Below are 15,303 nucleotides of genomic sequence, written 5' to 3'. Positions count from 1 at the left end.
CCCAACCCCGCCAGACTTCACAAGTCCTCAGAGGAAGGTGGATTAGAGCTGGCTTTAGCATTCACTGAGCCCCAAACAGGGGTTGGTGAAAATGGGCCACATGCTGCCTCCCTTTCCCATCCCACTGCCAGGTAGGTAAGTTGTTTTGCTTTAACCTCGTTTAAACACTCTTTAGTAATCATTCCAGCGTATGTCCTAACTCTTCATAAACATTGCAGACATGCATCATGGAAGAATATTAATGATCAGTGAGTTATTAGTTCTCAAATGATACCTCACCCAGCATATTTTGCACAAAGCTTATTATGATAGCGTGTAGGATGTGACAGGGTGCTTGGTGTCACAGCTACTCAAGCCCTCTCCTCTGGGCTGTGCCAGCTCTCTTTGCCTTGCAAGTTAATAATAGATGCACCCCAGTCCCCAAGCCCCTTTGAAGCATTCCCGTGTGAAACCCAGCCCCTGACACTGGTGAAAGGATTGAGATTTTACTAGAAACAAGAGTGTGATGAAAACAAATGGTAACTTACAATACAAAACACAATCATAAAATGTGAATGTGGATCTGCACTTAATAGTTACCTTTCTTATCTAATAAAGTAGGTTTTCCTCCCCTAAAGTTTGTCTGTTGCAGAGTTGGCTGGCTTCACAGGAATCAGGATCCAGTATTTAATGAGAACACTCCTGTTCCTCAAGATGTCTCTTCAGTGCATGGATCCACAGTGTCTTTCCAAATTCTCTCTTATAAAGAAACAGGTTTTTGTCTTTACTCATAGGAAGGGTGGTCTCCTGTCTGTTTCAGTTGTTCGCAGTTGTCTCCATTGGCTTTCCACTGAAAGTCTTGGAGCAAGGCCAGTCAGTTCAACCTTGCATTGCATCACTGGGTAAACAGGGTGGGGTGACACCTCCCTCCTGCCTGAATGGGCCATCATGAGACATATCCCCTGGTGACTAACTTTTTACTCCCAGCCCATAAACTAGTCATGCAGTATAAATACATGATTCCTTCAATATTACCCATACAGATACCTTGCAATGAATATGAACCTTGATAGGTTACAAGTTTCTGTAGATACCTTAGATGTTACTCCTTATGGATAACTATCCTGCAAGTCGTGTTTGGTGTCCATGAGCTTGTCAGGTCTGAGGTGAGAGTTGTTTGTGAAGATCAGGGGACTCTTTGCCAAGGAGCCTCTGTGTCACATGCAATAGTGTTGCAGACCCACCATCTAATCTGTAGATTGATGTAGGAGCTGATGCACATGGGAGGATCTTTGGCTGAGGAGGATCTGTTTAACTTTTAGGCCTTCTGTTCTGCCAGAGTAGTGGAAAGGGGCTGAAGCAAAGAAGAAAATTTGGTCCTTGTTTGTGCTTAATACTGGCCCTGGGGATGGTCTGTTTGGTGTAGAGAGCCAAGCATCTCGCTATCGCTTGTTTGAATGACCCCAGGACCTGCTATAGAAATTTGTGGGGAGGGACCCAATTAAGATATGTTCCCAGTGGTGGCATAGCCTCATGTTCCCTTTCTTCCACTGCCTACCACTTATACACAATTCCCTTGTGCCCCTACAGTTGCGCCGAACCCACCCATTTCTTTCAGATTATGGGCCCTTCACTGATCAGCGTGCTGAGACGGCAACAGACCACAGTCCCACATTAAATTCAGGACAGTCTCCCTTCTTGAGGGTCCTACTCCTTACAATGGTTTTCTCTAGAGCAGGAATCATGGTGAAGAGAATCAATTAATTTTAGGACCTCGGTTTGGATTTAATTTCTTTTATCTCCAATTGGTTCCTTTTCCCCTCTGCCCCCCCCCCCCCCCGTAGAGAAGAAGCGTTATCGGGAATCCTACATCAGTGACACTCTGGAGATGGACCTTGACCCCTCGGATAAACACTCCCACAGCAGTGGAAGCAGTGGGGGCAGCCGGAGGAACAATAGACTATCTCGTCAATCAACTGGGAGCCACGGCAGCTCGCACACGTCTGGCATCGAGGCTGATTCGAGGCACAGGATGTCAGTGGAAATGTCAGTGGATGAGCCCTTTGGTATCGAACGGGTTCATCGGAAGGAGAAATCATGCAGCTCGACTGTTAGCTATGGCAGCTCTGGCATTGGCAGTGGTAGCAAAGGGAGAGCTGAAGATGACTCTCAGGATGACGGTAAGGAAGTTGGGGTGGGGGGGGCATGTGGTGTTTAACAACCTTGGTCCCATGCTGTTGTGCTAGAAAGGAGGAGGTAATGAAACTTCAAATGACTTGGTAGAGCAGAGACCTGACATTAACCGCTCTTCTCTCTTCCAGAGGTTGAGCTGGCAGTGGATGAGCCAGAGGAGGTGCCTGTGGATGAACCTGTAGAGAGAAACCAGTTGGAGGAGGCAGCTAAAGGAGAGTCTGTCAGTTCTCTTGCTTTAGATGCACTTTGCTGTCAAGGTGAGTTGGCTTTCTGTAGTCATTCCGTGTGCCTCTCGAGGTTGTGTGTAGTTTCATGGAGATGTGCGTGGCAAGCACAGAATTATCCAGAAGAGATTCCAAGGCAGGCATACTGGGAATTGACTTTCAGTGCTACAGTTCAGTTATCTCTTTGTGGCTTAAGACCAGACTGGAAGCCAGGTCCTATAGAGGTGAAATGCAGGTGTGCTATATTATACGGCAACATAGTCCCTGTCTTCCAGAATGGCCTCTGTTTTTCCCTTGCCCATCTCAGATTTTTTTTTTCAATTGATTCATGAACATCTCTTCTGTGTGACTTGAAAATGTATGTAAGCCTTTCCAGCAAAGGAATTAACTGATGTACATTATGAAAGGCAGACGTGTTCAATCACAAATTGTTGAGCTTGGTGAGGTTCTGTGGCCTGTTATGTTAGGCCTCCAGTGATCATAGTGGTCCCTTCTGACCCATGAATCTGTCACATTCCAAGCGTTAAAGCCGGGTGAGAATGATGTGAATATGAAACTAGGGAGTTGAAATAGCCCTGATAATGCTGTTTTTCTAATTCAGCCTTTTGGCCTCAGCCCTGAGATTGAAGGACCCATGAGTATTAGTGACTGAAACAACATCTGTGAGTGTCTTTCAAATGAGCTTGGGAGGTGCGTGGTATGGGACTAGCTGAATGTTGTAACTGTCTGAGGAGATATATTGTAAATTGCCTTTTCACATGAACTGCTGTAAATGTTTCAGTGCAAATCTATAATCTGAATTCCAATCTCTTCCTCTGGCAGCCCTTAAGCAGAAGCCTCTCCCTGTGGTACAAGTCACACTGCTAAAAATGAGAGGCCAAAGTGTGGATTCCCTTCATCAGGTGAGAGGAAACAGCAGGCTAGTGGATCTGACTGTGGATATTGGGCCAAATTCTGCTCTCCTTTACACAACTTCAAATCAAGTCGGAGGGGCTACTCTGGATTTACTCTGGCATAAGTGAGACCAGAAGTTGACCAGTAATTACTACTAGAGATGGGATGAGGAGGCAACATTTGGATCCAAATTTATAATGAGAAGGTTTGGAGTGAGCAAGACTGAAATCTTGCAAACTGTCCTTTAGATTTAGGCTTCCAAAAAGGAAACAGAAAATAAACCACTTTGACTTTTGAGTCCAAACCAGAGCCAAGACCGTTTGGGTGATTTTGGATTTGAGAGGCAAACTCAATTTCCTCTCTGCTCCTAAAGTTGGAAGAGGTTCAAAGCTGAGGGACTGGTTTTGCTCCATCTGTAATTATTACTGTTTGTTTCATTGTGCTGCTTGTTTGCTGAAGTTTTCTGTGTACGTTTCTTTTCCCTAAGTCTCTAAGAAAAAGAAACTATGTATGGCAAAAGAATGTACTGTGTCTTAAGCAATACTGGCTTGCCCTCTGAAAAACCTCTTACATTTAAAAACTTCTGTAAACCTTTTTATATTTCAAAGTGTGGCTATAGTAATAGAAAAAACTTTAATATGACTCTATCATGGGGATCCCCAGTTATTCCCTCCAAGTCCAAACCAAACTTGCTCAGCTAAGAAAATCTAACTCTTTCCCCCCCCCCCCCTCCGCCCCCCCAAAATGCGAACACACACACGCTAATGCTCTCGCTCTCTAAAAAATCAATCTGGGTCTTTCTGCCTCTTTGGTCAACAGTGATAAATAATCTCCAATTGGAGTTTACCTGTTTTTTATTGATCCATTAGGCTAGACTAAAATCCATCTTATTCTTCCAAAACTGTTGGTTCTTCAGGGCAAACCATAGTAAAAACTTATTTCTGCTGTCGAGTTGAATAGAGGTGACTCGGACACACAGGGAGCAGACGAGTTCAGTAAGATGTGCTGTTTTTACATTAGTCTGTTTCTGACCACACACTTGCAGTGCTTTCCACTGGTGATATTCAGTCTATTTTGGCCCCAGATTCAGACACCTTAAGAGTTTTTTATAAGAATAGTTCTGATTTAAATATAGGTTTGATAACACATTTCAAGGGATCTTTTCTTTCTGATGGCTGCCTCTTTTGCCAGCATATATATGGAATAGTCAATTTGTGACTTTGGGTCTTTTTTCTTATATACAAGGCTGTGTAACTGAATAACTGTATTATCGGTAGGATTTTCGAAAGCACTCTGTGTTTGAATTCTTTTCTCTCTCAAGGCAGAGCTGGGGTGGTCAGCCTGGCATAGCAGAAGAGTTGAGCCAATGCTGAGTGCTTTTGAAATTGTGTGTGTGTGTGTGTGTGAGAGAGAGAGAGAGAGAGAGAGAGAGAGAGAGAGAGAAATTAAATAGAAATGTTTGTGTATATATATATTTATCGATACATGTGGACAAAGTTTTATGTCTGCATTGATAAGGTAAGTATATTTTGTTTGAATGCTATATTTCTAGAATTTAATCTTAAAACCAATTTAAGGAATAACTATCAAGAGCCAGGGCTGGTCAGTAATTCCTCAGTAAAGGCCAGGTCACTATTGCTCATGCTAAATGAATTTAGCCTTTTTAAATGCTCCTGCTGGTACACTGCTCCGATTTTTCCATTTCTGTGTAATGTGTGGATTAATTGTACTTGGCATTTGTGTTGGCATTAGGCACAAAGCTCATCAGTTTTCACAGTTGCTTTCTGAACCTTCCTTTTAGCTCATAAAATCTTAGTGGACCCAATCCCAATGTTTTCTAGTGCTTGTTTTTCATATGTAGCCAGAAGCTGACCTCCCCAGCTCTGCCAGGAAGTGTCACTTCAGCCACACTTAACTCCTGTCAGATGCTCCATTCATTGTACTTGACACTGGGGACACAGTGTACAGAGATCAGAATCTGAATGAAATAGAAGGGCAGTTTAGTGAATTCACAATTTCATCATGGTTCACAGCTTCTGCATGTAGACAGTGCCCTTTAGAAAGCTGATGGGGAGGGGTGTGGTTTGAGGGAACAGGAACAGTTTAAGGATGAGCATTAGGAGCCAGCATCCTTAGGCTATGTAATGCTGTGTTTCAGCTCATAGTCATTTCCTCGTTTGTGTCTTACTGAACCGTCAGGTGAGACAGCCTAAAGACCGGAGCTGCTCAGACCAGCACAGCCAGAGTTTGGATGACATCCGTCTTTACAAGCATCGGCATCCACCACTAAGCTCCACGTTATCTTCGGACACCTCCCACAGCTACACGTTTGGTTGTGCACTGGAGGATAAGCTGGCCAACTACGGCTGCGTTTATTCAACAGCAGACTGCAAAACCAAGTCCGCCCTCTATGGAAAGAGATCCATGAACTGCCTGTCTCTGGATCTCTTGGGAGAAGACCAGCTGCCGGAGGAGTTTGTAGTGTAGCCAGGTCGGCAAGGTCCTAACCAAGGAGACGGCTCATTAGGGAAATAAAAGCTACTATATATACCTCATCAATGCACGATACATTGCTTTTGTTCTCGCAGGTGATTGGTAAATGACTTTTGTACCCTATTAAGGGATATATAAGTAGTGCCACAACCCAACAAACCTGACAAAAGTGCAAGTTTATTACAGGGGAGCACTTTAATTAAAAAGAAAAATACTGGCATTGGAATATCTGTCCTCTACCCAGCGCACTGTTAAAATGGACTGCCCCAATAGAACAGACAACTTTTTTGTTTAAAATACCAGTGGACAGTTGGCCCAAAACGTCTAATAAGCTAATAGCACAGAGAGCACATTGAATTGACTTCCCTGAAAAGAACTACGGATTCCACATAGTTTGTTTTTTTTTAAGCCACCTACTTCCTGACCTTTTGTGCCCATAATGTTGCACTAATCAAGTGTGTTGGTCCCCTTAAATTCACTGTACTGAGGCACCGCTGTCAACTGTCTGTTTTCTCCTAGAACATATCTCAGCCCATCAACAACTGGGATGGACCTTCTGTAGCTCTGTAATATCTAGAACCCTGTCCTGCTCCCTTTGAAATCAGTGGAAGCTTCACTGTTGACTTCACTAGGAGCAGGATCTGCCCTATTGTGGGTTTGTTTCTAGATTCCCTCCCCAACCAAGACAAAAACATACCAGCAATTGTACCACTGTTTTTTTTTAAACTGCATTTTAGAGCAGCGAAGCCACTGGCCACTAACTATTGCTACAAACCTCCAGTAATGATCCCTAGATACAGTCTTCCTCCTTGTTATTGTTGGAAAACAGGATGACTCCGCTGCTTCCGGCAGTTTGGATTTTGAGGAAGTCATGACGAAAGTGCTAATTGATTGGCTTTTCAGGAAAGAAGTGTGGCTGGAGAAGTTGTCCAGGTATGATCGCATCTACTTGAATCAGGGCACTTTTAAAAAAAAAACTCCATTCCGTATAAATTCACCCTCTGAGTTTTGGAGGCCGAACATGGAGAAATAGATTTCAGAGGATGGCTAAAGTAGTTAATAGTGATTATGCCCACTTTTGATTTTGATTGGGGCATTCAACTGGTGAAGGGTGACTGTAAGGCACCTGATGATAGATGTTTGTGGTGGTTTCTGTGTCCAGAGGTTATGATTTGGGGTTTTTTGAGTGCTATGGAGCTGTACCAGTGTTGTGTGAAAGGATACGTGCACTGGTACTATATGATAAAAAGGGCTCATATTAGGTCTGGAGATGAAATGCTTTCTGCCTTCATTCACAAAAGTGATGCTATGTTATTTTGCCCCCTTTTTTTCCCACCTGCAGTACTTAGGGGAAAAGGGAGTGACACAACCACCTATAACCCCATGGCCAGGCTGCAACCTGGCGAAATGGAGAAGAATGATGTAACGAATCAATGTTCCATACATCCCCTCAGCAAAGAATAATTATTTTAGAAAATAAAGCAAAATGTCATCTTGTTGACTTAAAAAATTTGAGTACAGTATCGATCTTGCTGCACTAAAGAGTTGAAAATAGTTGAATCCATGTAGGCTGCAGTCAAACAACAATTAAAATTCACTGCAGTTTTGAAAGTCCGTTTGCTGGGCCTTTTAAGAGGAAAATACTCACTGTGATCCCAGCACAAATGGAAAACTGCATTATATTACCATCTTAGGCAGCAGTCAGTTGGATAGTTGCATTGCAAGTGAACTATTAAAATAACCAAGCCAGAAACTTCCTGATCTCAGTTATGGTACAAGATTTTCATGCAGATAGGTATATCTCACAACAGCAGATGCATCAAACATTGCTCTGTTGAAAATGCCAGTTGTCCTATTGCTTTAGATGACATTTAACTTACTATACATGAGGCAAGGGTTCTTGGTGTTGTCTTCATTTTTCAGTCATCCTTTGTTATCTTGAGAAGGAAGTGATCTTAAACTTAAGATGCACAAAACCAGCCATGTAGCATGCTCTCAATATGTCATTCTCTCTGACTCAACATATTTTGCTGTATTTATGGTCAGAAAATGTTTAGAAGGTATTTGAGCTGATGGCTGCTTGAGTGCATGAGTAAAAGTATATTGTACTTGCTGTGTGTATGAGAATCTTCACGGTTGACTGGTAACTCTGGAACTCCATATCTTGGGTCAGTCCGTGATGGAGCAAAACTCCCTGTGAAGTCATTGGGAGTCTTGTTGAATTCGATTCCCCCATTCTCAGCACTGTGTCCGTGGGCCAGATCCTGCATCCACTAATGTAATGTCATTGAATACATTCTCTTAGTCGAATAGATGCAATACTGACCCCAATATGTATTTTTTGATAGGCTAAGACACACTGTCGGTCACCTGTAACCATGTTTTATTCCACTGGTATTGCTATTATTACTTCACAATGCTTGAGAATGATTTGTATGATGCTGAATTCATCAGTTTACTTTGACTATCCCAGCAAAGCGCAAAACCCTTCTATATCATACTTCATTATTTTTACTTTGAGTCTAGACAGTGATAGAGCTTTTAACTCTTATTTATCAGCCAAATTCAGCCCCAGTCTGTTAGAGACCAAAAGTTGCAACCGTTAGAGGCCTATTGAACAGCATGTAAAATGAGTTGGGGAAAGTGGGTTCAGTCCAGGATCATGCAGACAAGTGACCTCATTCCATGGAGACTGAACTTACCTTTTCATTCGTCAATCTGGAGAGACCACCTCAGAGTTGAGAAATGCTGGTGGGGGTCTGGGGCTGCTTTTGCTGGCCATGCTGTGGGTCTGTTCTATCTACAGAGAGGACTTCAGCCTACAGTGCTGTCACTCTAATGCTAAATTCACTCACCCGTTCTAATGCAATTCCTCAAGGAATCCTTCTATTGTTAAGACTCTCACTTTCAATTATTTTCAATTCTGGGGAGGTGGAGGGTATAAATCCAGCAAGGTATTTTTCTCTGGAAGTTCTCTGTGGGGGAAAAATTGTATGTGCTGCACGCTCGCTCACTCTTTTTTCCATAATAAATTACCTTTAATGTTTGAATATTTGCTATATTCTAATCTAGTGGACTGTCTGAAGTGTTAGGCACTTTTTTTAAAGTGCCAGTCTGATCATTGTCACCAAACAGTGAAATTACATTTTTATCCCTGATTTTTGTGCACGTTAGAAACAAACAAAAAGACCCACAATTCCAGCAAGATTGTGTGAAAACGCTCTCTCCAATTTTTAAATTATTGCTGCCACTATTTTAAAGTGCTAAGTTTGTGTGTGTCTGATTTACAAATGAGGTGGAACACCAATGTCTAAAAGTTAAAGTAGTTCTTCCATGTGTATCCATTGAATACAATTGCTGGTTGTGTGTAAATATATGTATATATTAATTTATTTGGTGTGGAGAGAAAACTCTCCAAACTTTGGGCAGTCTTATCCTGTTGGTACTTGCGGCTCATATTGATACTAATGTATGCGTATGAAAGGCAGAATGAGAGTGACTCACTCTATATCTTACAAACACTGTGAATATATATTATGCAATCTCTTCTGTATTCATGTGACACTACTGTTTTGACTAGTAATGTACTTTGTTGTCTTTAAATCCAGAAGTTCTACTTTATTATTTGTTTTTGGATTAGTTGTGGTAGGGGGTAAAAATAAGCATTTTATCTATGATGTTATGAAACCAGCTGCCGATGTTTGTACAGCTGTAATATACTCATGGTATAAGTCACTCTATATTTTATGGCACAAGTTTCTCCTTTCCATGAAAGGAATCTTTGTTTTTAAAAATTTAAATATATATAAAAAATATATGTACACTTGTAATAAAGGATGGATAGAAAAACACTTGAATGGATTCACGGTGTAGGTGTAAATAACATTCTTTCCAGAGGCATTTGGGTTGAGGAAATGTTTTTTGACTTGCTGATGAGGATTTCCACACTGTATGTATTAAACCAGAGCCCACACAAGTTAAAACTCATTAACCAAATCATTAAAGCAACATTTTTTATCAGTGGGACTGGCAGGAAGAGAGTAAGTGTGGTTGGTGTGTGTGTATGTGTGTGTGTGGTTTTTGTTTTGGTTTTTTTTGGTGTTTACAGTGGCAGTGTTTCCAGATCCATCCATGTCTTGTTTTCAGGACCCAGTCTAACTCTGATTAAAATCAGATGAGAATTGAATCAGGGCCTAAATGTACAAATTAGACTCTGCAAGAGTGAGGTGTTGGTTCTAGATGATTGTGGATAGGATAGTTGCTGCTCCAGGAATCAGAGCTTCTGGAAGATTCCCAGTGGTGTGAAGACCATCTCCCCATATTGATCACCTTTGGGTAAATCAGCTACCACCCACCAGAATCTAACTCAAGGTATTTCTAAAGAACCCTCTTTCCCATAGCATCTGGGTGCTGATGTAGTATCTGCCATGTGTAAGGAACCTGTCTCTTTCCACAGAGCATGAATTGCATTTAATTTTTTTATTACAAAATTTGCATGATCTCGGATGACAAAAATAAGTCATTTGAAGAGGTGCCAGTAGCTTAGTGGCTGCTCAAATTTCCTCCTCTTTGAGTGGTTTGCTGTATTAGGTTCTGTCAAGGTTCCTTCCCCACTCTGAACTCTAGGGTACAGATGTGGGGACCTGCATGAAAAACCCCCTAAGCTTATTTTTACCAGCTTAGGTTAAAACTTCCCCAAGGTACAAACTATTTTACCTTTTGTCCCTGGACCTTATTGCTGCCACCACCAAGCATCTAACAAAAATAACCGGGAAAGAGCCCACTTGGAAACGTCTCATCCCCCCAAGCCCTACATCCCCTTTCCTGGGGAAGGCTTGATAAAAATCCTCACCAATTTGCATAGGTGAACACAGACCCAAACCCTTGGATCTAAGAACCTGATTGCTTTTTCATTGTTCTTAAAAAGAAGAATTTTAATTAAAGAAAAAGTAAAAGAATCACCTCTGTAAAATTAGGATGGTAAATACTTTACAGGGTAATCAGATTCAAAACATAGAGAATACCTCTAGGAAAAACCTTAAGTTACAAAAAGACACAAACAGGAATATACATTCCATTCAGCACGGCTTATTTTATCAGCCATTTAAACAAAACAGAATCTAACGCATATCTAACTAGATTGCTTACTAACCCTTTACAGGAGTTCTGACCTGCATTCCTGCTCTGGTCCCAGCAAAAGACACACAGACAGAGAGAACCCTTTGTCCCCTCCCCACTCAGCCCCCCAGCTTTGACAGTATCTTGTCTCCTCATTGGTCATTTTGTCAGGTGCCAGTGAGGTTATCTTAGCTTCTTAACCCTTTACAGCTGAAAGGGTTTTTCCTCTGGCCAGGAGGGATTTAAAGGTGTTTACCCTTCCCTTTATATTTTATGACAGGTTCTCTGGCAAATTCATTTCCTGCTAACTTCAGCACACCCCATGGGTTATTAAGCTGCCATGTTTCTTTATATTTTTGGTTTCCCTCTGACCATTTCTTGTCATAGAGTAACATCCCTAATCTCATGACTGAGACTTTTTTAAAAGTCTCATCTTTCTGTAATATCTACTGTACTTATATCATTTCCTCCCCAGGTTTTTTCTTTTTTAACCCCCAGAAATATTTTATTTCCTTTCTTATTTTGGAAAAACTCAGTTTGGAACTGATTTTTTCCATATTGGTATTCTCTAATTCCACATTAAACTTCTCAAAAGGACTCTGCCATTCCAGTTTTCATCCATCTGCCAGACCATGGTGTTGTGTTTTGTCTGCTGTGGTGCATTGGCCAATAAAATGTTGTTGACCTTCCGCGCAGTGAACTTGTCAGTATTAGTTTGTTTGTCCACTTCTTTGAAGAGGTAGACTTTTCTGTGGGATTCATCACTGTAGGATCTGAGCATCTTGCAAACATTTAATAAATGTGTCCTCACAACATGTACAGTACTTCCCTGTGAAGTAGGGAAGTGCTGTAGTTACTAGTTGCTGAAAGCCTGTGATGTTGCATGGACAGAATTCATAGCTGTGGTTTTAGTGGTGTGGTTTTTCTTTTTGTATTGTTTTTTTTTTAAAGCCAAAAATGGCTGAGAAGCTGCATTATAACAGACTCTGAATCCCTGTGGTGATTGAACTCAGTGATACTCTCAACTAAAAAAAGCTTTCAACTATGCTTGTATCTGTTTCTATAGCTTCACAGTGACTCAACAGATATTCTAGGCTTCAGATGTTTGGGGTTCTTGTTGATTTGTGTGTGGCTTCTTGTGCTGGGAGAGCGGTGTGTGCTATGGGGAGGGGCTATGTGCGTTGGGGATTATGAGTATTATGATTACGTTGTGGGTGGTTTTGAAAAGCTCTGGTAGTTCAGCCAAGTAATCCACCATCTGTGCAGCCTCATTCATACAAACATCCCATGCAAATTAGCTGTAGAGGTAAGGGCGGTGATTGGTTGAGTTACTTCTGATATCACAGTGATCTAAGACTTTCCGCATGACATAGCTACGTACCTCATTGTCGCATAGGTGTAGGCTGAGAATTTATTGGGTGGTAACAGACTGTGAATCCCAGTGATGATTGAACCCGATGATATTCTGAACAAAGAGCTCTCTGCTATGCCTGGAGCAGTTTCCTCTGCTTCACACGGACTCAACAGGCATTCTAGACTTCAGAGTGACAATCCTGGAATCCTCCTTTTACACAGATACACCAAACCTCGCTCCAAGGTACTAAGAGCGCACAAAGTGTACCGTGACTTTGAGGCAAACACAGGAAGTACTTCAGAGGCTAGGCCCTAGCCTTAGTGCGTTTCACTCAGACCTGTGGGTAAGTGAAGGTGTATTTTAATAGGGCTGGCAGAAAAGGGAATGTTGCAAATATCTGAGGGTACAGTGGCAATTTAAGGTAAAACAATAGTCGTTCCTATGTCCTATCCTGGAGGAGGACAGCCCAATAGAAGGTAGGGACTCCTTATGTGTAGTTCTAATAGCAAATAGGAGCTTGCAGGTTTCCAGGCTAGGATCAGTAAGTTGTGTCTCCTTGGGGCCCCTCTGTGACAGCACTCTGCCCAGTCTCTTCTGCTTCCTCACACATCCTGCATAGATCTGAACCTGGTTGTGACATCCACCAGTCACAGTCTGTTCACATGCAGTTCCATGGCTCCTGCTTCAGACAGCTCGGTATGCAGTTCCCCAGCATTCGGCTTCCTTCCTAATCCCAGTTTGCCATGCACGGGGAGAGGGTGAGTGAACCAGGAGCACCCACCTCCTGCAGACACCCCATACCCTCTATCCCCCTAGATACACAGCACCGAGTCACTTCCATCCCCCGCCTCATGCAGGCTGCCACAATCCAGCCCCCTGCATCTCCTTGGACACCCAGCATCTACCAGTCCCTTGCCTCCCTCTAGACACCCAGCCCCCAGAGCTCCCTTCATCCCCCAGCTCCCTGCTTCTCCCAGACACCCAGCACCACTTTTCTGGCATTTACGGAGCTCTTGGCACCCCTAATCCTGTCTTCTACATAGAACCTCTTGCCCAACCCTCAGCCATGCAGTACCCATAAACCTTCCACAAGCTCTCACCACCACTCCCAACACTTAACCTCCAACACTTAAACCCTGACTATATTTAAAAGGGGAAACATACAGCAAGGCATGTATTTCTGCTCCCTCAAGAGTCCTAGACCATTGTGATATCAGAGGTAATTCAACCAATCGTTACCCTTACTATACAGCTAATTTGCCTGCAACTTTTTCATTGTTGCAGAGGAGAGAAGAATGATTTAGAGCAGTGTCTCTCAACCTTCCCAGACTACTGTACCCCTTTCAGGAGTCCGATTAGTCTTGCATACCCCCAAGTTTTACCTCAGTTAAAAATTACTTGCTTACAAAACCAAACCGAAAAATACAAAGGTGTCACAGCAAGGTATTAACTGAAAAATTGCTGACTTTCTCATTTTTACCAGGTAATAATATAAATCAATTTGAATATAAATATTGTGCTTACATTTCAGTGTCGAATATATAGAGAGCAGTATGAACAAGTCATTGTCTGTATGAAATTTTAGTTTGTACTGACTTCGCTAGTGCTTTTTGTGTAGCCTGTTGTAAAACTAGGCAAATATCTAAAGGAGTTGATGTACCCCCTGGAAGACCTCTGCGTACCCCCAACGGTAAGCCTATCCCTGGTTGAGAACCACTGATTTATAAAAATCCTACCTATGAGGGGAAATAACTGGTCGTGTTCAGCCTTGAGTAAAGACGACTTGAGGCGGGGGTTAACCTTATATGTCTTTAAATATGTTAAGGGCTGTTATAAAGAGGACTGTGATCAGTTGCACTCAATGTCCACTGGAGGTAGGACCGGAAGTAATGGGCTTAATCTGCAGCAAGGGAGATTTAGCGTAGATACTTGAAAGAACTTTCTAACTGCAAGGGTAGGTCAGCACTGGAATAGGCTTCCAAGGAAGGCTTTGGAATACTCATCACTGGAGGTTTGTAAGAACAGGTTGGACAAACCCCTGCCAGGGATGGTCAAGGTTTACTTGGTCCTGCCTCAGTCCAGGAAGCTGGGCTTTTGATGACTTCTCGAGGTCCCTTCCACTCCTACATTTCTGTGATTCTATCTGCAGTAGAACATTCACAATTGTCCTTGTCCACAAAAGGATCTATCTTTGCATCCATGAGGAGGAAAGGTAATTGGTAGTCTTGAAGCCTGTATTCACTTTAGTTAAAATCTTTAACATTAAATTTTAAAACTCCAATTAACTGCTTCTGTAGCTGTCCTAATGTTTATCATGTCTGTCAAATAGGAATCTTTTTAGATTTTATATTTTGGGATTTTATTTCAAATGGCATGCTACGATAACATTCCAAAGTCAGGCATTTAGAATGGACTCCACCTCCGTTTGAATAAACCCATTCTGAATAATTCAAGGTCACGCTAATGTAGTTCATGTTAACCATCTTTTAAAAATAGAATAAAAAAACAAGGAGAGGGGAAATCTTGTGTCCCTGTAAACAATTCTATAAAGCTTCATCAAATAACTAAACATTGCAATCAAATGCACTCTTGTTTTGTTCTGGGCTGCTTCCATTGAAGTCAGTGACTTCAGTAGCAGTGGAGTCAATAAAATCTAGAAAGTAGTGTGGAGTTGGGGCACTGTTGTGCCATGTGACTATGGTGACCAATAGAAAATGCTCTCCCAGTTGGCCACACTCTGATACAGTTCTCTGGAGTTTAGACCTTTTTTTGCACCATCTAGACATTTTTCAAGGTGAGTGGCGCTTGGCAGCATTGCACAAGAGGCCTTTGAGTGCAGAAGAAATTCCTTCACACCTCCAATTCCAAGGAAGCAACAGGTGAAGAAATATCCACCTCCATGAGGTAAGTCACATTCAGGGGAACATGAGACTTCTGGTATAAGGGTCTTGGTGCTCTGGTGTGATAAGCAGTACAGTTGAAAACAACATGGCAGTATTCCCAGAGATATAACTGCAGACCCACACATCACTGAAGCTCCAGCTGGTC

General features: G+C 42.2%; 1 protein-coding gene across 6 annotated transcripts in view; it reads left to right on the top strand.

Moving 5' to 3' along the window:
* FRMD1 (FERM domain containing 1) overlaps positions 1-6,886 on the top strand; it is a 67,435-nt gene extending 60,549 nt beyond the window's left edge. For 4 of the 6 annotated variants that reach the window (XM_073337950.1, XM_073337949.2, XM_073337951.2 and 1 more), the window contains exons 11-14: positions 1,824-2,159; positions 2,301-2,429; positions 3,219-3,298; positions 5,490-6,886. In XM_073337950.1, the coding sequence (XP_073194051.1) occupies positions 1,824-2,159; positions 2,301-2,429; positions 3,219-3,298; positions 5,490-5,777 (833 nt within the window). In that variant the 3' untranslated portion in view covers positions 5,778-6,886. Of the gene's footprint in view, positions 1-1,823; positions 2,160-2,300; positions 2,430-2,997; positions 3,059-3,218; positions 3,299-5,489 lie in introns of those variants that run through there. The other 2 variants (XM_073337954.2, XM_073337955.2) reach the window with 2 other exon arrangements.
* The last annotated feature ends 8,417 nt before the right edge of the window (positions 6,887-15,303 follow it).

This window comes from Lepidochelys kempii, chromosome 3 (assembly GCF_965140285.1).
Source record: "Lepidochelys kempii isolate rLepKem1 chromosome 3, rLepKem1.hap1, whole genome shotgun sequence".
Lineage (NCBI taxonomy): Eukaryota > Metazoa > Chordata > Testudines > Cheloniidae > Lepidochelys > Lepidochelys kempii.
The sequence above is the reverse complement of the archived record's forward strand: the minus strand, read 5'-3'. Positions and strand labels throughout refer to the sequence as shown.